Source organism: Notamacropus eugenii, chromosome 5, assembly GCF_028372415.1.
Source record: "Notamacropus eugenii isolate mMacEug1 chromosome 5, mMacEug1.pri_v2, whole genome shotgun sequence".
Taxonomy (NCBI): domain Eukaryota; kingdom Metazoa; phylum Chordata; class Mammalia; order Diprotodontia; family Macropodidae; genus Notamacropus; species Notamacropus eugenii.
Window position 1 is genome coordinate 77,321,848 of NC_092876.1, and position 24,978 is coordinate 77,346,825.

Consider the following 24,978-nt stretch of genomic DNA (forward strand, 5'->3'; position numbering starts at 1 on the left):
GCATCCACATGGGTCTTATCAGACAAATCCTGTTTTTGCTCCTCATTTGCCTTTTGTGTCTTTATAATTTCATTTTTGAATACCTCCTACCTCTCCTGGTCTGAATTCCCCCCTGGAGAATTTTAGTCCCTAAGATCTGATCTAACTTTCCTCTTACCTTTGAAAATCTGTTCTGCCTAAATCTAGGGAACATATCACATTATTCCTGAATTTCTTATCTTTCTCTATCACAAACTTGAGGAGAAACTGATCATTCTCTCATCCATCTTCCAGGGTTCCCATCATTTCTACTCCAGAATCAGTTGCTTCCTGTTAGTGAGAATTAGATTCATAATAAAATCTCTCCTTGTCAGATTCCCTACCTTTTGAAGAAGGATAACATTATTACGGCAAGTAAAAAATGTACGTGCTTTGCTTTTGTCAGCAGATATCTGGATAAGGGAGGTCCTCTATCACTACTACATTATGACTCTCTGCTACACTTGTGATTTATCTCCCAGATTCCTCATTTATTTCATCTTTTTGTCCAGGTGATCTGTAGTATACTCTACTGAGAAAAATCACTTTTTCTCCCTCCATTGACCCTCACCTAAATATTCTCCAACATGCTTCCCTAATCTGGTTCCTGGGTTTCTTTATATAAATATTTGTTGTTGTTGTTGAGTTATGTCTGACTCTTTATGACCCCATTTATGGGCTTTCTTGGCAAAGATACTGAAGTGGTTTGCCATGTCCTTCTCATTTTACAGATGAGGAAAGTGAGGCAAATAAAGTTAAGTGAACCTGCTCCAGGTTACGTAGTGTCTGAGGTCAGATTTGAACTCAGGGAGAGGAGTCTTTCTGACTCCAGGCACTCTATCCACTCTACCACCTTATATAATGTTATCTTATCTCCCCTCCTTTTACCTATGCTAGTTCTTTGAACAATATATACTCATAGAACAAATCGTTCAGTCTTGCATTTTATTCCACCAAATCTTAATGGTATCAATGACATCAGATTTTCCTCTTTGCATTGGGACTTATACTTTCTCATTTATTGCCTAAACTTTGGGCATTGATTATAGTCCTTTGAGCCCATGGATTTTACTTCTAGCCTTCTTTCTTAGATTTTGTTTGATGTTCTTTTCTGGGTGAGGTGGATCCAACTGCTATTCTCCCTGCTTCATTGTAAATGCACTTGCTATGGCATTAACTTGAGGATACACATAGTATCTTCCCTCCCCCATTCATTTTAGTTTTAAATTTCTTATTGGATTTGTAAATATATTCTTACCAGTTTTTATTAGTTGTACTCCCTCTCTGGCCAGAATTCTGTCATCCTCATATTTTAAGAGACAATTTAATTCAAATATCTCTCTTCTACTGAGCTTGCATAAATCTTTTTTGATTATGAGGTTCATCTTTATAAGATATCTTATTGGTGGAACACCCTGATCTCCTTTGCTTTTTAGAATAACTTATTCCAATCTTTCCTCTGATTTCTTGTGGATAGAGTAGTTCTGTGTTACTCAAATTGACTTTCCTTCATAGATGACGGCCTATCTCTTGGCTGCTTGCAAAATTTATTGTTTTGAAATTTATTATCAGCAATTGGTAGTAATTCAGTAAATTGTCATCTTTTTCAAAACTTACAGGCAGGTTTTTCTTGTATTACTTCCTGAAATATGGCAATAAAGCCTTCTTAATTTGTCATGTTTTCCTGGAACACCCATAATCCTTAAATTATCTTTGCACATCCTGTCTTTAAGAGCTTCTACTACTTTGGAGAGATGCTTCATTATGTATTCTAAGTGATACCCTTTGTTATGTTTCTTTTTTTATAGCTCTTATTTCTGATCTAATTTCCGTCCTAGCAAATTCTCAATATCCTCTGTGAGTGTCTTCTTCTCATTTTCTCAAAAAACATTCTCAGTTTTCCCCAATCTTAAGAAAAAACAAAGAAATCTTTTCCTTGATCCTTTCATCCTATCTATTGGTCCCTCTCTCTTCTCTTTAACTGTTCAACTCCTTTTTAATAAATGCTTTATAGTGCCCTTTCCTTAAAACAAAGAAGTAAAAGGGAAACAAAACAAACCAATACAGTCAGTGTCTCCTCATTTTATAACTGTATTCTATCTTTCCCAGAACCTTTATAGGAGGCTATATGGCACAGAGGATTAGAGAGCTGGGCCTGAAGTTAAAAAGACCTGACTCGTATACATATACTTAATAGCAAGTCCCCTAACCCCTGCTTCATTTTCCTCATCTCTAAAAATGGGGACAATAAAAGCACCCACCTCATAGGGCTATTGTGAGAATAAAATGAGATAATATTTGTAAATCTTTGCAAATCTGACGCCTTAGTACGAAATAAATGCTGGGATTAGTGCAACAGTGTTGTGCTAACTTTTAATTGGTGTCTCTGCTTCTAAGCTCTCTTCTTTAAGCACAAATCTTACTAGACCATTTCTCTGCCCAGGCATCTTCAATGGTACCCGAAGGTTTACAGGACAAAATATAAATTTCTAGGCTTGGCATTTGGCACTCCTAATCTGGTCCTCACCTATTTTATTTCCCCCTCACCCCTCCACGTAAATGAATACCAGAAACGAACTACCATACTTATAGTATTTCAGCTCCTACGTCCATTTTCAAGATGCTTTCCTGTATCTAGAATGAATACCCTCTTACCCTCCATTTCTTAGACTTTTTAGTTTCCTTCAAGGATCAGTTTAGGTGCCACTTATTCTACGAAGTCTGCTCTGATTTCTTGCCCCCTCTTCCTCCTCAAATTTTCTTGTACTTATTTATCTCTATATGATGTCTCCTGATTAGAACAAAAGTTCCTTGTTTGTTGACTGACTAATTGTCTTGAGAACATGATCTGTTTTTCATTTTTATCTCCATACCCCCAATGCCTATCACAGTACAATCATTTAATTCTTGTTGAACTGAATTAAGGGAGAAGGAAAATGGGATATCAGGAAAAGTTTCATGGAGAAAGTAGCAGCTGGGCTGAGTTTTGAAAGAATGTAGGTTAAAGCCACACTGGGGAGGTTGAGCCAAGATGGTGGAATACCAGGAAAAAGTAAAGCAAGCATCCCAACCTGTATCAGACTGAATCCTGACAGGGAAATAGAAGGAGAAAGAAAAAGAATGCAATGAATCATTTTTTTTTTTCCAGCTCAGGATAGCTTAGGGGAACAGAGAAGTCTATGAACGCTGGGCACTGGGTCTGGTCAGGAGTCTCCAAGACAGGCTATGCACCAGACCAAGAGGAGGTCCCAAACTCACACAAGGCCATGGTGACCTGGGACAGGGTGCAGGAAAAGGGGCCAAATGGCAGATGTGTCACCCACTACCCAGTTCTAGGTCAGACTGAGGCCAGATTGAGGAGAGGACCTTTGCTTAAGGATGGGATTCCATTCTGTTCTGGAGCATAAAGGAGCAGTTGTGTGCCCTCAGCAGTGCAGGAAGTGTAGTAAGAGGAGTAAGTTCAGGTGCAAGCAGCACCAGCGAGGCTCCGAGCCCAGGAGAAGCGTGGGGTCTCGATTCCCACTTCGAGGTTTGTCTGAAGCCCGCAGAGGAAAAACCAGAGACAGAATACTAGACTGCAGGAGAACCTACAGGCCCGTCGCTCTGAACCAGCAGAGCTTCTCAGCGGGCAGTATTACTCAGAACCAAATCAAGGTCAGGAATTTGCAGTGCTCAGATCAGGAGTGTAGCCCTTAGACTGCTCTGGATCAGACCACGTTGGGAGCACTGAAAGCTTGCAGGTCCCCAGTCTGAGCTTTCAGTTTTATAGAAACATTGGAATAACACAACATTCAACACCTCAAGGAAGTAGTAAAAGAACCAGCCCATACCCTTCCTCTAAAAGTGTGCAAAGCCCAGTTCTAACATCAAGTCCAAAGCTAGGAAATAGGAAGAATGAGGAAAAAAAATAAAGAACCTCACCATAATATGGCTAATATGCAAATATGTTCTGCAAGATTTAATGTGTGTAATTGATATCTGATTGCTTACCTTTTCAAAGTAGATACAAAAAGTAATAAAACAAAATCAAAAGACTGAAATAGAAGAAAAATGTAAAGTATCTCCTAGCAAAAATAAATAACTTGGAAAACAAATTGATCCAAGCAGAAAAGATTCAAGAATCATTGGAGTACCTGAAAACCATGACCAAAAAAAAAGATCCTAGACATTGCATCGAAATCTTAAACAATGTTTTAAATGGGTAGTTTCTGAGCATTTAGAAAGGGAAGCATAATACCAAGAATCAACTTGTTTCCACCAAGAATCAGTCCTACAGGGTAACCCCATTTCCTCTCATTGACAGAATTACTACAGAAGGAGATCTGGAAAACAGCACAACATTGACTTTTCTTATTATTGTGAACTGGATGGAGACATGGGATTGATATAGCTAGAGGTTGCCATTACTGAAGATCAATATCAGTTTTGACAGAGATCTCCAATGGAGTAAACCTTAAGGTTCTTATTTTTGGCCCTGCTCTGTTTAACATTTTTTTTTGTTAATGATTTTGATGAAGGCACATTTATCACAACTATATATTTATTAAATAAATTTTATAAGTACAAAAATAAGTACTTATATTTATTAAGAAAGGCTTATAAATAAATTTTTCAAACTCAACAGATAATAAAAAGTTGGGACAGATAGTTAATGGATGACAGAATCAGGGACCAAAAAACCCTCAAAAATGATATAGGTAAACTATAAGATGGAATTCGACAGGGATAAATGTAAAGTCCTATACTTGGATTTTTAAAAATCAACTGCCTAAGTAGAGAATAGGGGAGATATAGCAGGACAATACTGATGTGAAAAAATCTGAGGGTTTTTAAGACTGCAAGCTCAGGCTCAATAAACAATGTGAAATGGCAGGCAAGGCTACTAAAACAATCACACAATTGCCGGATTTAGGGCAGTCGTAGTCCTGCTGTACTATGCCATGGTGAGATCATATCTGAATTATTGTGTTCAGCTCTGGGTACCACATTTAGAAATGACATTGACAGGCTGGGAGCACACAGAAGAATAGTGAAGGGGCCGGATACCATGACACTGTGGGATGCTTATCCCAGAGCAGAGGATACTTGGTGGGGAGAGGGAAAGGAATGTGATGGTGTTTTAAAGTACAGAATCTGGAAGAGCTGTCATATGTAAGAAGAATTTTACTTGTATTGCTTTGCCCCAGATGCTAGAAATAGGAATAATAGGTTGAAATTGCAAAGAGGCAGCTGTTTGTTCAACATAAGGAAAAGTTTCCTAACAGTTAGAGCTGTCCAAAAGTAAAATGGTATAAAGATATTAGACACATCTTAAAGTATGGTTCTGTGAAATACTATGGTATATTTTAGAGAGAATTTCTGTTCATTTATAAGCGGAATAGATGACTTTTTTGTTTCTTTCAAAGTCTGAAATTCTCTAATTTTGAAATGCTTTAGGAAGATTAAGATGATGATGGATTGGATAAGAGAAAGATGACAACAGGAACAGAGCTAATTTTAATAGTCCTGGTAAGGTAGGAATCAGGGTGAATTGAATGGAAGGGACAGATTAGAGAAATACAATGAATAAATTATCAGAAGGATCTGATTGATATGATATTGGAAGAGTCTAGGATGATTTTGAAGTTTTGAGTACAGGTGACTGGTGGCATCGTTAATAGACATAGAGAAGTCAAGGAAAGATAGTGGCTTCTGGGGGGGCGGGAAATCAGGTTCAAGCATGTTGAATTTAATTTGAGGCAATGACAATATCCAAGTAGAAGTGTTCAGTAGGCAGATTTGAAAGGTAGGAACAGATACAAAAGCTGAAGAGATAATATCCAAAATCATTTTACGTAAGCTGGGGAGCTGAAAGTAGTTGAGTTCTCTGTAGGAGACAGGACCATGAGAAGAGCTAAAAGCTATGGTAAGAATCCATGTTTAGAAGATGGAAAGATGTGAAGAAGATGAAGAAAGAATTGCAGGAAAGGTAAAACTGGGAGAGTAGAATGGCACAAGAAAAGAATAATAAAGGTTAGATGACCATCTAACTGGGGATGTTAAAGAAATTTATTATTAGAAAAGGGTTTGATTGAATGGACAGAGGTTCCTTCAAACTCTGAAATTCTGAACCAAAGAAGGAAAAGAATTTCAAAAAAAAAGGGTAGGAGTCTCAATAATGAAAAATAAAGTCAATGTTTTGAGTATAAGAAAAGACAAAAGTACAACAGAGACAATGATAAGAAATGCAACAGCAAGTTAACCAACTAGAAGAAGATTAAAGATCTCATAGAATAAATCTTTAAGTAATCAATATATGCTCTGACTTAGCAATACATAAATCTGCCAGGTTTTTGTATATTTAAACAGCTGTAGTGTCAGTAATTACACAGAATCATACCTGTAAATTAATGGGTACTGCTCCTGAAAAATCAGTTAAGCGCAAGAGATTCAAAACAGGGGAGTGTCCAAATCTGTCAATTTGGGGTATCCTGTACCGCCTATAAAGAGAAAATAAAAGTACTTTTAATATGCTTTTACTGTAGATGATACAGGTGTCAAGAAAAATATTTAAAATATTACAATTGGCAGATGTCTTTTTTAAAGTGAAAATGAAAACTCTATCAGTCATGAAGATTAAGTTTTATTTTTCTGTGAAAAGTCACATGTCCCAGGAGAGTCAAGGACTCTCCACCAAAATATTTTACATTTGCTTATGGAATAACTAATTTTTATTGATATCTTTTTGACATTCAGTTCCACCTTCCCTTTTTCCTCTACTTGGTGAGCTATTCCTTATGACAAAAAAAAATAAAAAATAAAAGCAGTTCAGCAAAACCAACAACAAACACATCAACTACATCTCACCATAAATGCAACATTTCATAATCATAGTACCCAACTTCTGCAAATAAAGGAAGGTGAGTTTCTAAACTCTTCTCCAGAGCCAAACTTGATCATCATAACTTAACAGTGTTAATATTTTATTTTCCATTTACATCTTGTTGAAGTTGTGTACATTATTTTGCTGGTCCTGCTTACTTCAACCTGCTTCAGTTCAACATGTCTTCTCATGCTTCCTTGAATTTCGATTCATTATTTCTTACAGAACAGCAATACTTCATTACATTCATATACTGTAATTAGTTTTCCTATTTCTCAGTTAATAGGCATCTATTTCCAGTTCTTTACTACTACAAAAAATGTTACCACTAATATTTTGTTTATCTAAGACCTTTCTGTCTTTGATCTATTCAGGAATGTAGGAGATATGGGGTGGGGGGGATGGGGGATTATGTGCCTAACTGTGGTCAGCGGGACAAAGGGTATGACATTTTAATCACTTCTTTAACATAATTCCAAACTGCTTTTCAGAATGGCTGGACCAATTCATGGCTCCACCAACAATGTATTAGGGTGCCTCTCTTCTTGTAGCCTCTCTCGTACGTACTATTTTTATCTTTTGTCACTCTTGACAATTTTCTGGGTGTAAGATCAAACTTAGAAGTTCTTTTGATTTTTATTTCTCTTAATAGTGATTTGGAGCAGTCTTTCATGCAGTTGTTAATAGTTTATGATTCTTCTCCATTGGGGAATGGCTCTTAGTCTTATATTTGACATATATATATATATATATTTTCCCCCAAAGGTTGAAATTCTTTATTTTGTCTCTTGTGATCACCATTATTGGATTAAGAAGTATCCAACATATTTGTGAAAGTATTTGATTTAGTTCTCTACCAGCAGGTAGATAGTACATTTCTTCAACAGTTCTCTGGAACCTGGACATTACACTGATAAGAGTTCAGCACAACAGTATTCCTTCATATTTACATACCATTATTTATTCATCCATTTCCCAATTGATGGGCACATTCTCTAATTCCCATTCTTTGCCACTTCAAAAAAAGCTTTTGAGATCTCTTTTAGGAGGTGACATTGGATTCTTTCTCTTTCCATTTTGCCCCCTGGTTTCTTATAAAAGGTCTAGACAGTTTGTTTTAAAGATTTCTTGAAATATGATATGTAGGTTCTTTTTGGTCATAGTGTTCAGATAGTCTTTTTTTTTTTTTTTGGCTTTTTAAGGAGATAGGAATGAGTTTATTTTGCTTCTTTATTTTTCAATTCCAAATTCTCTCCCTCTTACCTCTATGTCCCCCACCAACTGAGAAAAATAAAAATAAAAATAAAACCCATTACAAATACGCATGATTATATAAAACTGATGTCCACTTTAGTCATGTTCCAAAAAAAAAAAAAATCAAGAAAAATAAAGAACTAGAAGAAAATATGCTTCAGTCTGCTCTCAGAGTCCATCAGTTCTCCATCTGAAGGTGGATAGGATGTTTCCTTACGAGTCCTTTAGATTTGAGGTTTATCACTGTGTTGAGAAAATCTGCTCTTTCAAATCAACTTTCAAAGTTGACTTTTTTTTTTCAATATTACTGTTACTACATAAATTGTTCTCCTTGTTATGCTTACTTCACTTTGCATCAGTTCATACAAGTCTCCCCAGGTTTTTCTGAAACCACCCCTCTCGTCACTTCTTACAGCACAATAGTATTCCTTCATATTCATATACCATAACTTGTTAAGCCATTCCTGAATTGATGGGCATCCTCTTAGTTTCCAATTCTTTGTCACTACAAAAAGAGCTACTATGAATATTTCTGTACACATAGTACCTTTCCTCTTTGTGATATTGGCCTAGCAGTGGTTTGTTCCATCAAAGTGTGTGTGTGTATGTGTGTATGTGCATATATACACCCACATATATACATACTTAAACACGTATATAGTTTAATAGCTTCTTGAGCATAGTTCCAAATTGCTTTCCAGATTGGTTATAGTTCAATGATTCTTAATTTTTCTTTTACCCCTTGATCTGTTTTCTAGGTCAGTTGTTTTTGCTATGAGACACCTTTAATTTTCTTTCTATTGTTTTCCACTCTTTTGACTTTTTTTAATATTTATTGTTGTCTCATTGAGTCACTGGCTTCTAATTGATCTATTCGGATTTTCAAGGACTTTGTTGCTTAAGTAAAGATTTTACTTCTTATGCCAAGATGATAATTCCTTTTATAATTCTTTCTTTCATAGCTCTCATTTCTTTTCCAATTTTTCCTCTAGCAGTCTCATTTCAGTTATAAAAACATTTTAAAACTTTTGTTTAACATTCATTTTTAAAACTTTGAGTTCCAACTTCTCTCTCTTCCTCCCTCCCCATCCAACTCCACTGAGAAAGCAAGCAATTCAATACAGGTTATACATGTGTAGTTATGCAAAACACTTCCCTAACAGTCATATTGTAAAAGACTAACTATATTTCCTTCTATCCTATCCTGCCCCCATCTATTCTATTCTCTACTTTGACCCTAACTGTCCTCAAAAGTGCTTCTTTCTAATTAACCCCTTCTCTCATTTTCCCTCCCTTCTATCATTCTCCCTAAACCCCTGCTTATCCCCTTCTCCCCTACACTTCTGTAGAGTAAGAAAGATTTTCATACCAAATTGAGTATGCATGTTATTCCCTCCTTAAGCCAAATGCAATGAGAGTAAGGTTCACTCCTTCCCTCTCACCTCCTCCCCTTTCCCCTCCATTGAAAAAGCTTTTTCTTGCCTCTTTTATGTAAGACAATTTGGCCCATTCTGTTTCTCCCTTTCTCCTCCCAATATATTCCTCTCTCACCCCTTAATTTTATTTTTTAGATATCACTGCTTCATATTCAACTCACCCTGTCCACTCTGTCTATATGTATATAATCCCTGTAACTAATACTGAGAAAAGTCTCAAGAGTTACAAATATGATCTTTCCAAATTGGAATGTAAATAGTTCAACTTTAGTTAAGTCCTCTATAATTTCTCTTTCCTATTTACCTTTTCATGCTTCTCTTGATTCTTGTGTTTGAAAGTCAAATATTCTATTCAGCTCTGAAGTCCTCTATTTCATTGAAAAACCATTTTTCCCCCTGAAGTATTATAGTCAGTTTTGCTGAGTAGGTGATTCTTGGTTTTAACCCTAACTCCTTTGACCACTGGAATATCATACTGCAAGCCCTGCAATCCCTTAATGTAGAAGCTACTAGATTTTGTGTCATCTTGATTGCATTTCCACAACACTTGAATTGTTTCTTTTTGGCTGCTTGCAATATTTTCTCCTTGACCTGAGAGCTCTGAAATGTCACTATAATATTCCTAGGAATTTTCTTTTTGGGATCTCTTTCAGGAAGCAATGGGTGGATTCTTTCAATATCTATTTTACCCTCTGGTTCTAGAATATCAGGGCAGTCTTCCTTGATAATTTCTTTAAAGATCATATCTAGGCTCTTTTTTGGATCATGGCTTTCAGGAGCTCCAATAATTTTAAAATTATCTCTCCTGGATCTATTTTCCAGGTCAGTTGTTTATCCAATGAGATATTTCACATTGTCTCCTATTTTTTCATTCCTTTGGCTTTGTTTTATAATTTCTTGATTTTTCATAAAGTCATTAGCTTCCATCTGCTCCATTCTAATCTTTAAGGAATTATTTTCCTCAGTGAGCTTTTGGTGCTTTTCCATCTGGTCAATTCTGCCAATCTCTTTTGACATTTGGATTAGTGTATTTTTTAAAGGTGTTATTTTCTTCAGCATTTTTTTAGGGTCTCCTTTAACAAGCAGTAGACTCATTTTTCATGATTTTCTTGTATCACTTTCAGTTCTCTTCCTAATTTTTGCTCTACTTCTCTTACTTGATTTTCAAAATCCTTTTTGAGCTCTTCCATGGCTTGAGAACAATTCATATTTTTCTTGGGAGTCTTTAGATGGAGGAGCTTTGACTTTGTTGCCTTCTGTTTATATATGTCGGCCTTCCTTGTCACCAAAGTAAGATTCTATAGTCTGATTCTCTTCCTGATTTTTTCTCATTTCCCCAGCTATTTACTTGACTTCTAAGCTCTTTGTCAAGGTAGTTCTCTGCTTCCAGTGGGGATGGGGGCTATACTATCAGCTGCTCAATCTCCTCCCCTCCCAATCTATGGGCCCAGAGCTCCAGAAACAGTCGCTGCCACTGCCACTGCCCCTGCTGCCACGAGCTTCTCCTCTGCAAGTTCCTCCACCCCCTCTGCCACTCTGGGGCTGGCTCTACTCTCTCACACAATTCCCACAGGTTTCTCCCACCGACCTTCCAATTTCGTCCTTGGAATTTTGGGGTTGTAAAGTCTGGAAACAGCCACAGGTGCTTGATATTCAGTCCCCCCCAAGGCCTGTTCAGGTCTGGTCTGTGCCAGAATGGCCCACAATGGACTGTACTCTGCTCCCAGGATGACGCAATAGATACTTTCCAGTGACCTTCCAGGCTGTCTTGGGCTGGAGATTTGCTTCACTCCATCATTCTGTGGGTTCTGCAGCTCCAGAATTTGTTTAGATTAATTTTTTACAGATATTTGGCTGGGTTTGGAGAGAGAGCACTAGCAATCTGTGCTGTTACTTCACCATCTTTGCTCCATCCAAGACTGTATGTTTTGATCTGAATTCAGACTCCATGAGTCTGGACAGCATTGGCAGATGGAGGTGGATAGCATGTTTTATCCTGTGTTCTTTGGAAATGTCTTCCATCATTGTATTGTTGAGAATAGCTAAGTCATTCATCACTGATCATCTTACAACATTGCTGCTGCTGCGTAAAGTGGTCTCATGGTTCTGCTCACTTCCCTTTGTATCAATTCATGTAAGTCTTTTCAGGTTTTTCTGAAACCATCCTGCTTGTCACTTCTTACAGCACAATTATAATTATATACCACAACTTGTTAAGTCATTCCCTAATTGATGAGTATCCCCTCAATTTCCAATTCTTTGCCATCAAAAAAAGAGCTGACTCGTATGACAATAAGTAAATCTGGTGCAGTTTCTTTGTCTGTTAGGAGGAGTTTGTGAAGAGATGCTCACTGCATTGTTTCCTATCCTTCCACCAAATGGGCTCCACCCCTTGATTACTAAACTTCTTGAAAAAGCTGTCTACTCATTTTGAGGCACATATTGGTTTGTTTTATTTATCTGTACTTGTTTGATACAAAGGACAGTTATATTTCTTGGTGGGGAAGGTGCATTGAGAAATCATTGGGAAGTGTCAGTAATGTAAGAAAAAATAACGTAAGTAAGGCAATACCATTCACAACTATGGACAGGGGAAGAGTTCTTAGAATACAGACTATGAGAGCAAATAAAATGGTCACAAAATGGGCAATTTTTATCACATAAAACTGAAAAGCTTTTGTGCCAAGAAAATCAGTTTGGTTAAAAATTTGAAAGGAAATAGTTAACCGGGAGAAACATCTCTGAAGCAAGTTCTAGACATCAAAGGTAATGTAGGGGGAACTAAAATGAGCCTCTTCCCAACAGATAAATGATCAAAACGATGTGAACAAAGCAGTTCTCAAAAAAAAAAAAAAAAAGGCAAGATATCAAAAATTATATGAAAAGTGCTCCAAAACGCTAACGAGGGAAATAAAAATTAGAAAACAATTCTACGGTTCCATCTTATGTGTATCAGATTGTCAAAGACAAAAAGAAGAAAATGATGACTGTGCTTTGGGAGTGCTTTGCAAATTATTGCACTATTGGTGGAGTTCACTGAATTGTGGGTACCCTTTGGCTACATATATAGCCTAAAAAGATCAAAGAAATAAGGAAGAACCACTCATACAAAAATATTAGTAGCAGCATTTTTTGTTATATCAAAAAACTGATATAGGCTGTCAATTGAGGAATGGCTGAACCAAATGACAGTATATGAATATAAAAGATTGATATATGAATGTAATTGAATATTATTTTACTGTAAGAAATTATGAAAAGGATGTCATCAGATAAATTTGGGAAGAGATCTATGAACTGATGCAGAGTACAGTGAGCAAACAATTTATACAATGTTTACAGTAACATTGTAAAGAAAAACAACTTTAAAAGATTTAAGAACTCTGATGGCAATAACTCCAACGGATCCATGATAAACCATAATTCCCACCTCTTAACAGAGAAGTGATGGATTAGAGATGCAAAATGAGACCTTTTCAGACATGGCCAGCATATGTATTGTTATTCTTGAATATAACTTATTTGTTATGAGAGGGCCTTTTAATCACTGGGGATTGGGGGGTGGCAGTGGAGAGGGATACTGAGGAAGAGAGAGGTAGTGATGCCAAAAGAAAGAATGCTCAGAAAAGGACAGAAAGAAGTTGAGAAGGAGATAGGCAGTCACAAAACTGGCTTTGGAACTACTGTGTTGAATTTCGTATTTGTATATCCTTAAAAAAAACCAAACAAATTGTGTATAATAGTGATTTGAAATTTCATATACAATCTTGTGTTTGAGAGGAGGCATACATGGAAATATTAACATTTGTTAAAATTTGCTAGAGTTTATCAAGTTCAGAATAACAGTTTTCTAAAAGAGCATCAATAAAAACTACTTTAAAAAGTTGTCCAATCATGAGACTTCTCATACCCAAATTCTACTCAATCACTTGTAATTGAAATTGTAATTTCTGTTGTTCTACACTACTGAAACTGCTGTAAGGTCACCAGTGACTGCCTAACAATTCTTTATGCAATTCTGGACAAATATTAAATATCCCCTCTTACTAAATACTTGCATCCCTTGGCTTTGGACCCAAAACAGCTTCCTGGACCATACCAACCCTGTAAGTGGTCCTTCTCTGGCTCATCTTCTTTTTTTTTTTTTTTTATTTTGTAATGTTTAACAATCACTGCCATACAATTGCGATTTTATCCCTCCCCACCTACTCCCCACTACCCCCCTCCCTCCCCACGACTGCATACAATTCTGTATAGATTCTACATATACTTTCCTATTGAGTATATTTTCACTATAGTCATGCTATGTAGTCAGACTAAGATAAATGAAAGAAATCATATAACAAATCAGAACATGATACACAAACACATACACATACACAAACATGATCTGCTACAATATGTGAGTGACTTCCATATTTCTCTCTGAGTGTGGCAGGCATTTTGCCTTGAGATCCTCCATTGGGATTTTTTTTTTTTTTTGGTAAGAAGTTCTTGTGTTATTACAAAAATCTAAGTCTACCAGAAAAAACTCTCACACACTGTGGTTGTTGCTGTGCATAAAGTTCTCCTGGTTCTGCTCCTTTCACTCAGCATCAGGTCATATAAGTCCTTCCAGGCCTCTCTGAAGTCTTCTTGTTCATCATTTCTTATGGCACAATAGTACTCCATTACATTCATATACCATAATTTATTCAGCCATTCCCCAATTGATGGACATCCCCTTGACTTCCAGTTTTTGGCAACTACATAGAGTGCTGCTATAAATATTTTTGTACATGTGGGACCCTTTCCCATTTTTATGATCTCTTGGGGATATAGTCCTAGTAGCGATATTGCTGGGTCAAAGGGTATGCACATTTTTGTAGCCCTTTGGGCCTAGTTCCAAATTGCTCTCCAGAATGGTTGGATGCGCTCGCAGCTCCACCAACAATGAATTAGTGTTCCAACTTTCCCACATCCTCTCCAGCATTTATCATTTTCTTGTTCTGTCATGTTTGCCAATCTTATAGGTGTGATGTGGTACCTCAGAGTTGTTTTGATTTGCATCTCTCTAACCAATAGTGATTTAGAGCATTTTTTCATATGATTATAGATAGCTTTAATTTCTTCCTCTGAAAATTGCCTGTTCATATCCTTTGACCATTTATCAATTGGGGTCTGACTCATCTTCTTTCAGGTCCCTTAATCGGGTATTTCCCCAGGATCTTCCTTTTATCCTTTTTTCTTTACACATTCTCTCTTATTGATTTATTCACTTCCAAAGCTTCAGCTGCTACCTCTAGGCAGATCATTATCAAATCTTGCTCCAGTCCTATCCTAATTTCTGTGCTCCCCACCTGTATTCTACTGATTCCTACATGATATCTTTACCTGTATGTTTTACTTGCACCTCAAACTCAATGTGTCCAAAATGAAAGTCATCATCTTCCCCTGAAAGCAATGTGCTCCATGTAGCTTCAGTTCAATGACTATCCAACACATATTACGTTCCAGACACTGTACTCAGGGCTGGGGATACAAAGAGAGACAAAAGGCAGTTTCTGCCCTAAAAGAGCTTGCGATCTAACGGGGGGAGACAAAATGCAAGCAAATATATACAAAGTAAGCTGTATGCAGGGCAAATAGGAAATAATTAATAGAAAGGGAAGGCACAGAAATTAAGAAACATTGGGGGAAGGGTTCCTGTAGAAGGTGTGATTTTAGTTGGGACTTAAAGGAAGCCAGAGAGGTCGGTAATCAAAGAGGAGAGAAAGCATTCCAGGAGTAGGGGATAACTAGACAGAATGCCCGAAGCCAAGAGATGGAGTATCTTGTTCATGAAATACCCAGGCCAATGTCTCCGGATTAAGTATGTGTTGGGGAATAAGGTGTAAGAATACTGAAAAGGTAGGAGAGAGCTAGGTTATGAAAGGCTTTGAATACCAAACCCTGTGTCTGATCTTGTAGGCAACAGGGAACCACTTCAGCAGGGGGTGACATGATTAAGACCTGAGCTTTAGGAAAATCACTTTAGTGATTTAGAATGGAGAATGGATTGGAATGAGGAGAGACTTGAAGTAGGCAGACCCATCAGGAAATTATTTCAGTAATTGTGATGAGGGCCTGCACTAGAGTAGTAGCAGTGTCAGAGGGGAGAAAGACACATATTAGGAAGAGGGTATACTGCTGAAAACAGCAGGCCTTGGCAACAGTTTGGAAATGAGTGGAGAAGGCAGGGGCAGATAGTGAGAAATCCAGGATGACTTCTAGATTACAAGCACAGGGGACTGGGAGGATGGTGTTGCCCCCTATAGTAGGGAAGGTGAGAGGTAGGGAGGATTTAGGGGAAAAAATAATGAGTTCTGTTACGGACATAATGACTTTTGGATTCTGCTGGACATCCAGTTCAAGAAGTCTGAAAGGCAGTGGGAGATGCAAGATTGGAGGTCAGCAGAGAGAATGGGACAAGAAAGGTAGATTTGAGAATCATTAACATAGAGGTGATAACTAAATCCATGGGAGCTCATGAAATCTCCAAGTGAAGTAATACAGATGGAGAAGAGAACCCAAGACAGAACGCTGAAGGACATCTACCATTAGAAGGTATGAGCCAGAGGAGGATCCAGCAAAGGAGACAGAAAGAGCAGTCAGATGCGTAGGAGGAAAACCAGGAGACAGTCATGTCTTGACAACCTAGAGAGGAGAGTATCAAGGAGAAAGTGATCAATAATGTCAAAGGCTGCAGAGAGGTCAAGGAGAATGAGGATTGAGAAAAGGCCATTGGATTTGGTAACTAAGAGATTGTTAGTATTTTAGGAGAAAGCAGTTTTAGTGGAATAAGGTTGGAAGCCAGACTGAAAGGGGTTAAGAAGGGAGTGAGAGGAAAGAACATGAAGGCACCTATTGCAGACACCCTTTTTGGAGAGTTTTGCAACAAAGGGCAGAAGAGAAATAATTTGGTAGTTAGCAAATAGAAGAATCAACTAAGGATTTTTTCAGAATAGGGGAGACATAGGCATATTTGTAGGCAGAAAGAAATGAACCAGTAGAATTATCCCACATTTGTTAACATTATGTCTTTAATCTTCCCTCAGTTCTCATTCATTTACTAAGTTTTGTCACTTCCACCTCTGAAACACATCTCTCATCCTTCCCCTCCCTTTCTCCAGTCAATAATCCTACTGAGGGCCTTCATTATGACCTTCATTACTAGAATGTTGTGATAACATCCCTTTCAAATCTTCCTGCTTCAGTCCCTCCCTTTTCCACCCCTATCCTAACCCATCTTTCATACCAGCGCCATAATAAACTTTATAATGCCTACTTTTGTGGTCATAGGAGGGCTGTTGTGAAAAGTGCAAAGCACACCAAGTGTGGAGTCAGAGTACCTGTGATTCAGTCCTGCTTTCTCATGTTTGCTGTGTGACCTTGGATAAGTCACTTAACCCCCACAGATCTCATTTTCCGTAGCTGTAAAATGAAAGGATTCTAATTAAATGGCCTCTGACATTTTACATCTTTGTTTTGCTTTACAGCTATGATCCTATGTTACTCCTTTGTTAAAATTTTGAAAAAATTACTACTAATTAAAAGTTTAAACATTTTTGTCTCTCATTTAAGGCTCTCTGTAATCTAACTTTACCTACCTTTCTAATTATTTTATATCAGACCCTTCCACACATTCTACACTGCAGACAAACTATGCTCCTCTTTTCCTCTCTAACAGATGCTTCACTTTCACCCTTCAGTGCCTTTTTTTAAAGTGTTCTTCATGCCTTGAATGTGTGCCCTTCCCTGTCCTTTTAGCTTTGTTTAATTCCTAACCCTCCCCAAATTTAAATTCTAGTTTTTCCACAAAGCTTTATCTGAGCTCCTCAAATTGGTAATGTCTTCTTGGACCTCACTTAACATGGTATTTGCACATTTCTAATATATATCAAATAATACTGTATATTATAATATATATTATTAGAATAATCTTTGTTGGTGTCTTATGCTAATAGAGGGCAAGTCCCTTGAGAGCAGGGACCATTTCTTATGTAAACTTTGTCTCTCTGTACATAACAGAGTACTCTTTATACATTAACAAATGTTTTATTTTACTATTTTAAAACCCCAGTTGAACTCAGTTCTGAACTGCAGTAAAACACAGTTGATCAGGTGCCAGACTAAATCTGGCACAAATATGGTGAGCCCCAGATTAACCCTTCTGTCATCTCCACTCTATCACTTACCTTCAATCTCTCCTTGTCTACTGGCTCCTTCTTTACTTCCTACAAACATACTCATGTCTCTTCCATCCTCAAAAAAACACCTCACCTGTTCTTTCCATTCTCACTATCGTTCTATGTCTCTTCTGCCCTTTGTGGCTAAACTCCTTAAAAAGGGCATCTACAATAAATGCCTTCACTTTCTCTCTTCTCACACTCTTCCTAACTCTTTACAATCTGGCTTGTGACCTTATCATTAAACTGAAACTGCTCTCACCAAAGTTACCGGTAAGCTGTTAATTGCCAAATCCAATGGCCTTTTCTCCTTCCTCATTCTCTTTGATCTCTTGGCAACTTCTGATACTGTTCAGCAACCTCTTTTCTTTTGCCTTTCTAGGTTTTTGGAACATTACTCTGTCCTGGTCCTTCCTTGACACGTCTGATCACATCTCAGTCTCTTGCTGGATCATCAATCATATAAGGACTTCTAACCATAGCTGTCCAACAGAGTTCTGTCTTGGGCCTTCTTTTCTTCTCCCTCTGTACTACTTGGTGATCTCATCAGCTCCCATGGATTTAATTACCATCTCTATGCTGAATCTACCTATCTTGCCCCAATCTTCAATCTCACATCTCCAACTGCCTTTCAGATATCTTGATCTGGATGTCCAGTAGATAATCTTCAATGCAACATGTCCAAAACAGAACTCATTATCCTTCCCACTCCCCTTCTAACTTCCCAATTAATGTAAAAGGAAATATGATACTTTCAAAGCTCCAGGCTTGCAACCTAGGTTTCACTCTCTACTCTTTACTATCTATCATTCCCCACATCCAATCTGTTACCCAGGTTTATTGATTTTAACTTGACAATCTCTCTCGAATTTTCCCTTACTGCTCAATCCATCTAGTGATTTTCCTAAAGCACAAGTTTGACCATATCACAAAACTCCACTGGCTCCCTATTTGCCTCTAGGATCAAATACAAAATTATGTTTGTTGTTCAAAGCCCTTCATAACCTGGTCTCTTCCTAGCTTTTCAATATTTACACCCTACTCCCTACCACTGATCCAGTAACACTGGCCTCCTCGCTGTTCAAAAAGCAGGGCACTCCATTTCTTGGCTCCAGGAATTTTCTCTGGCTGTCCCCCATGCCCGGAATGCTCTCCCTTCTCCACTACGTTAGTAACTTCCCTGGCTACCTGTAAGTGCCAACACTTTCTAGAGGAAGTCTTTCATAACCCCTCAATTCTAATGCCTTCTTTTTAAAATTTCCTATTTATTCTGTATAGACTGTGAGCTCCTTGAGGGTAGGGACTGTCTTACTGTGTCCTAGGGCTTAAGTGCAGTGCCAGACACAAGGTAGGTGCTTAATATTCATTCTTTCAATGAATGTTGACTGACTGATTGACTAGAGTAGAAGAATCAAAGTTCTCATGCCAGTCAAGAGTGGGATGCAGCCATGAGTGGCCACTGTACTTTAGCTTGAGGAAGACCAAGTCTCAAGAGGCAGCTAAGTGATCCAGCGGATAAAGCACTGGGCTTGGAGTCAGGAAAACCTGAGTTTAAATCTAGCCTCAGACACTTACTAGCTGTGTGAGCCTAGGCAAGTAATTTAACTTCTGTTTACCTCAGTTTCCTCAACTGTAAAAGGGGATAATAAAAGCACTTACCTCTCAGAGTTGCTGTAAGGATCAAATGAGAAGCTATTTGCACACTGCCTCACACATACTAAGTGTTTAATAAACAATTGTTTTCTTCTTTTCTTTAAAAAAAAAAAGTCCAGGGGTTAGAAATCATACAACTTCAACTATTAAATCCTGAAGGAAAAAAATCCTTTTGACCAGCAGTGAATGAGTCTGATAGTGTAGTAAAGGGGGAAGAATATTAAACTTAGTCTTAGGAGACCTGAGCCCTAAATTGCAGATCTTGTACTCACTAGCTCTGTGACTTGGAGCAAGTCATATAATCTTTCTGTGCCTCAGTTTCTCTTCTGTGGAATGGAGATACTATTTGCACTACTTAAGTTACAGAACTGAGGAAAAAGCATACATAATTATCATAACAGTATGGGAAATAGTCAAGAAAAGCCACAGCTTTTACACATAGTATGTATCACTGGTCAACTAGCCAACCAGAAGTAAAATACTAATTTGTTCTTTGGTCAGAATTATAAAACCCAGGCTGAGCTGATGCCCAAAGGTGAGAAATAAGGGAAGTTAAGAAGCAGGAAAAATGTTCAGACAAAATGGTGACCAAGGTGAAGACCACAGCAGATGTTCTGAACAACAGTCATAAGAAAGGGCAAACAACACTGTTGGTTATAGGAAGAACACAACAAGAAAAGCTAGACACAAGAATAGCTCTCCAGTGGGTTTGCTGTTTTGTTTTAGGGGTCAGGGATGGGGGTGGGGGAACTGAGCCAGAGAAGAACATTTACTTAGCCACTGGCACATTTAACATGGGATCTTTGATCGGTATTCATGAAGGAACTGAATCATATGAATTTTGGCATACCATTATAAATCAAACTGGACACAAAAGGAAGTTGCAACTAAATAAAAGAATTCTCTAGATTTCCTTAAATAGAAAAACAAAGGACTTGGCTGAGTTAGTTTTAGTGAATATCCACAGGAAAAAAAAACACCATTTAACAGGACATTTGGTCTTCTCATATTTCAATTCTCCCAAGTATTTGGGGAAAAAAAGACCACTATGAAAAATGTGGTTTATGCAACAACTATGTTGCAGATGAAGAAAAGTTCTATGAAAAACTTATTAAGATGCTGCAAAGGGGAAAGGGAGGTGGTGAAATGGATACAGCATCATCCCTGGAGTCAGGAAGACCTCACATAGATTTTGGATCATCCTCAGTACAATTCTTTGTGTGTGAGAGACTAGCTGGGTGATCTTGGTCAAGTCACTTAACCCCAACTGCCTCTCCCCCCAGCCCAAGTGCTGCAAAGTAAATCATCATGTATGATGATATTCCATGGTGACAATACAAAGGTGGGTTAAGGGAAAAATGTTAGAAAAATATTTGAAAACCTGGTTTGAAGTAAGAAATGAGATGTCAAAGGTTTATAGATTGCAAAAGCCCCTTTGCCTGCCTACCATGAATACTAGCTTCAAAAAGAACTGAAGTACTATGTGTGGCAAGCACCAAAAAATATAATTTAAAAATTGAAATTGATTATATTCTAACTGGCAAAAAGTAAGTGGTTACTAATAGAGAAATAATTTTTGAATCACTTGTCTATACAGTCACATTATCAGTTTGTTAGAAAAGAGATAAAAATTAATGCCAAACTAGAAAAAGGAATAGAAATCAAATATGCCATGAAACTGAGGAATCTCTAACCTACCTTACTGTTGAAGTAGAGAACTGGATAAAATGAGGTACATTATCACCATTTCTTAAGGAATTTAAGTAGTAAATATAAATTGCCATAACAAGGAGAATAGCAGAGCCTAGAAACCACCTCAGCTAGCAACCATTTGATCTCCTTACCAAGTAAAGTACTTTGGCAGCTAAGGGAATATGGGTTTAGAAAATAAGCATTTGTAAAATCTTATTGAGGACAGTGGAAGAAAAAAGCGATGAAGGATCAATTCTTAAGATATCTGAAGTTGAGGAATGGAATGAAAATAGCTCAGACATTTTAATCCACAAACTAGACAATTTAGAGACCATCATTAACTACTAACCCATACGTCTTAATTCCCCATCTATACAAAACTTTCATGAGCATAATTTTTACATGCACTGAGTGGCATCTTGAAAGAGAAGAGAACAGGAAGGCTTCTATCAATGATATGGATATTGCCACAGTATACCACAACTTTACAATCCCAAAACTGACTAAAACAGTTTCTGCATAGAGAATACAAAAAAACCCACTGTACTTAATGTTTGACTCTAAAATTCACTGGACTAACAGATCTTCCAGATGCTTCTGTATTTGAGGTGATGTTGCATTGATCTCATCAAGACCCAAAACCTTTGCCAATCTTCTAAATTAGATGTAATCTTTCAGGAGTCCCCAAACCGGGGAATAAGCATTTGTTGAATACCTGCTGTGTGCCAGGCACTGCGCTAAGGGCTTTACAAATATTATTTCCATTGATCCTCACAACAACCCTGTGAGATGGGTGCTGTTATTATCATCCCCATTTTACATTTAAGAAAACCAAAGTTAAGTGACTTGCCTAAGGTAACACAGCTACTAAGTGTCTGAGGCCAAACCTGAACTCAGATCTTTCTGACTCCAGGTCCAGTATTTGATCCACTGTGCTTCCTAGCTACCTTGAGAAAATCTAAGAAAATTTTAAGAAAAACTAAGAATGTCTATTGTCTAGACTACAATGCACAATTCTGTGGAAATCCTCAGTATATATATTCTGGATATCCACTGCAAATGATCAACGATTGGGCCTAGAAATGGACAGAGTTGAGCAGCTTGGATTGCCTTGGGAAATTCCTGTATCTGAAACAATAGTATTGCACTGCTAAGCACATATTGTTAGGAGAACACAAGTATGTTGGATGGACCCTCTGTGGTGGAATTATGGAGGATTAGGACAATAGAAGCAGAGCATAAGCAGGCAGAGGTACAATTCATTCTCCATTTAGAGGATTTATCTACATTGATGAGAATACAGATCCATTAGAGTACTGATGGGGTAGAGGGAGAAAGGAAGAGTAAGTTTAGGGGCAAATACTGGCATATATTTTAAAAGCCCATAAAAACGCTAAAGACAGACTTGAACATCCGAGAGCCAAGATAGCAGAGTAATTTGTACGTGCTCTCTCCCTCCCCTTGCTGACCTTGAAAAACCCAGAGAATATTTCCCAAGAAAAATTCTGGAGTAGTGGGATCAGCCAAAGAGATAAACAGTCTCTTAGCCCGTGAGGCTAGAAAAATTGCAAAGCGGGGGGGAACAGAGGCCCTTACTGTAACTGAACTTTGGATTTGACTATGCAACAAGGGAGATACTGGCACAGGACCACTCAGCATGGTGTGCCCGCATCAGAAAGAGTGCTGTGCTCTTTGAGCCAAGTAGAATTGAGACAGTACAAAGTAAATGTAGGATGCACAAATTTAGGATATCCACCCTAAATATTCACACAGACTATCTGTGCCCAACCTGTGATAAAGCATTCTGAGTTAATATTGGTCTGATCAGTAACAGTTGGACACAGTGAAATTTCACTTTATCATGGTGATGTCATTTTGGTCCTCTTTGAAAACGAAGGACAACAACCAACCAAGCTGAAGGGGACCAGTGCAGGACCGGAGTTGTTCCAGACAGCCCCACCTCAGCGAACCAGGAGGAGATCTTGAGCCTCAAGGAGGTGAAGCCCGTAAGTACCAACACCAGGACCCCAGGTATGCCTTAGCACAGCCAGGGGAATTGGGAAAACACTAGCGCAGATGGTGCTCACCAACTGCTGAGCCTGCCTGTGCTCTAGCTCAGGAAAGGAAATTTCCGTGGCCAAATCACTCCTCCTCCACACCTTGTGCAACAAGCTCCAGGGTAACTCTGGGGAAACTCAGAAAGACTTCACCTGGCCTCTGCTTTGGCACACCAGCCAGCTCAGCACCAGGTAAGCTGCAGCATTTTAGCTTCTAGCTGAAAGAACCAGAGGCCACAATAGACAAAGTCTCAAATTCTAAGTACAAGACCCATGAGACAGAGCCCCCTGTGCCCCAGAAGCAGAGATCCCCTTTAAAAGCCAGGAAGAAGGCAATCATCATGAGCAGGAAGCAAACCAGACAAAAAAAGACCACAGAATCTTACTATGGGGACAAGGACCAAAACATGAATACTGAAGAGGTCAGCATTGAGACTGTACTCCCATTTGAAACCTCAGAAGGGATTATGAACTGATCTCGTGTCCAAAGTGCATTCTTGGAAGAGCTCAAGAAGGATTCCCAAATTAGAGAGGTTGAAGAAAAATTGGCCAATGATTTTAAAAATATGAAAAAAGAATTCATGGAAGAATTTAAAAAGAAAATTGAACAAATGGATAAAGAAATACAAAACCTAACTGGAACAACAGGACAAATGAAAGTTAACTGAAGAAAACAATCTATCAAAAATTAGAATTGGGCAAGTAGAAGCTAATGACTCCATGAGACATGAAGAATCAATCAAACAGAATCTGAAGAATAAAAAAAATACAAGAAAAATTAAAATATCTCATTGGAAAGACAAATGATCTGGAAAATAGATCCAGGAGAGAAAATTTAAGAATTACTGGTCTATCAGAAAGCCACGATGAAGAAAAGAGCCTGGACAATATCTTCCAAGAAATCATCAAGGAAAACTGCCCAGAAGTCCTACATTCAGAGGGCAAAATCAGCATTGAAAGAATCCACCAATCACCTCCTGAAAGAGATCCCAAACTGAAACACCAAGGAACATTGCTGCCAAATTCCAGAACTATCAAGTTAAGGAGAAAATACTGCAAGAAGCCAGAAATAAACAGTTCAAATATCGAAGAACTACAGTCATGATTGCACAGGACCTTGTAGCTTCTACATTAAAAGATTGGAGAGACCGGAATATGATATTTTGTAAGGCAAAGGAGCTTGCACTGGATTGATTACCCAGCAAAACTGAGCATTATACATCAGGCAAAGAGATGGACATTCAAGGAAATAAGGGATTTCTAGACCTTCCTGATGAAAAGACCCCAGCTCAATAGAAAATTTGATCTTCAAACACAAGTCTCAAGAGAGGCATAAAAAGGTAAACAGGAGGAAAAAAAACCTTGATATTCAATATGGACAAACTGTTTACATCCCTGTAAGGGAAGATGATACTTCTTAATACTGAGAAGTGTATATTTATTATGATATATAAAAGGGATATACATAGATAGAGGGAGTGGGTATAAAGTAAATGTGATGACAAAAAATATGATTTAAGGATGCGAAGGGATTGTAATAGGAGATGTGAAAAGGAGGAGGAAGAAAAAGGTAAATTACATCACAGGAAGAGGCACAAAAACATATTACAATAAAAGGAAATAGGGGAGGGAGATGAACACTGTTTGAGATTTACTCTTATCTGATTTGGTTCAAGGAGGGAACAACAAACTCAGTTAAATATAGAAATCTAACTTGCCCTATAGGCAGTATGAGGGGAAAGGGAAAAGAAAAGAGAGGGGAGGCTAAAAGGGAGGGAAGAAGTAGTAAAGGAAAAGGG

At 37.9% G+C, this 24,978-nt stretch overlaps 1 protein-coding gene across 8 annotated transcripts in view; it reads right to left on the bottom strand.

Annotated features, from left to right (window-relative positions):
- ZBTB8A (zinc finger and BTB domain containing 8A) overlaps positions 1–24,978 on the bottom strand; it is a 136,556-nt gene that overhangs the window by 18,640 nt on the left and 92,938 nt on the right. For 3 of the 8 annotated variants that reach the window (XR_011967166.1, XM_072609838.1, XM_072609842.1), the window contains exons 2-4: positions 16,941–17,022; positions 14,944–15,081; positions 6,398–6,497 (exon numbers count right to left, since the gene is read on the bottom strand). Coding sequence is in view for 1 of the 8 variants with exons in the window: in XM_072609836.1 (XP_072465937.1) it covers positions 6,398–6,497 (100 nt within the window). In the remaining 7 variants the exon portion in view is untranslated. The other 5 variants (XR_011967165.1, XM_072609836.1, XM_072609837.1 and 2 more) reach the window with 3 other exon arrangements.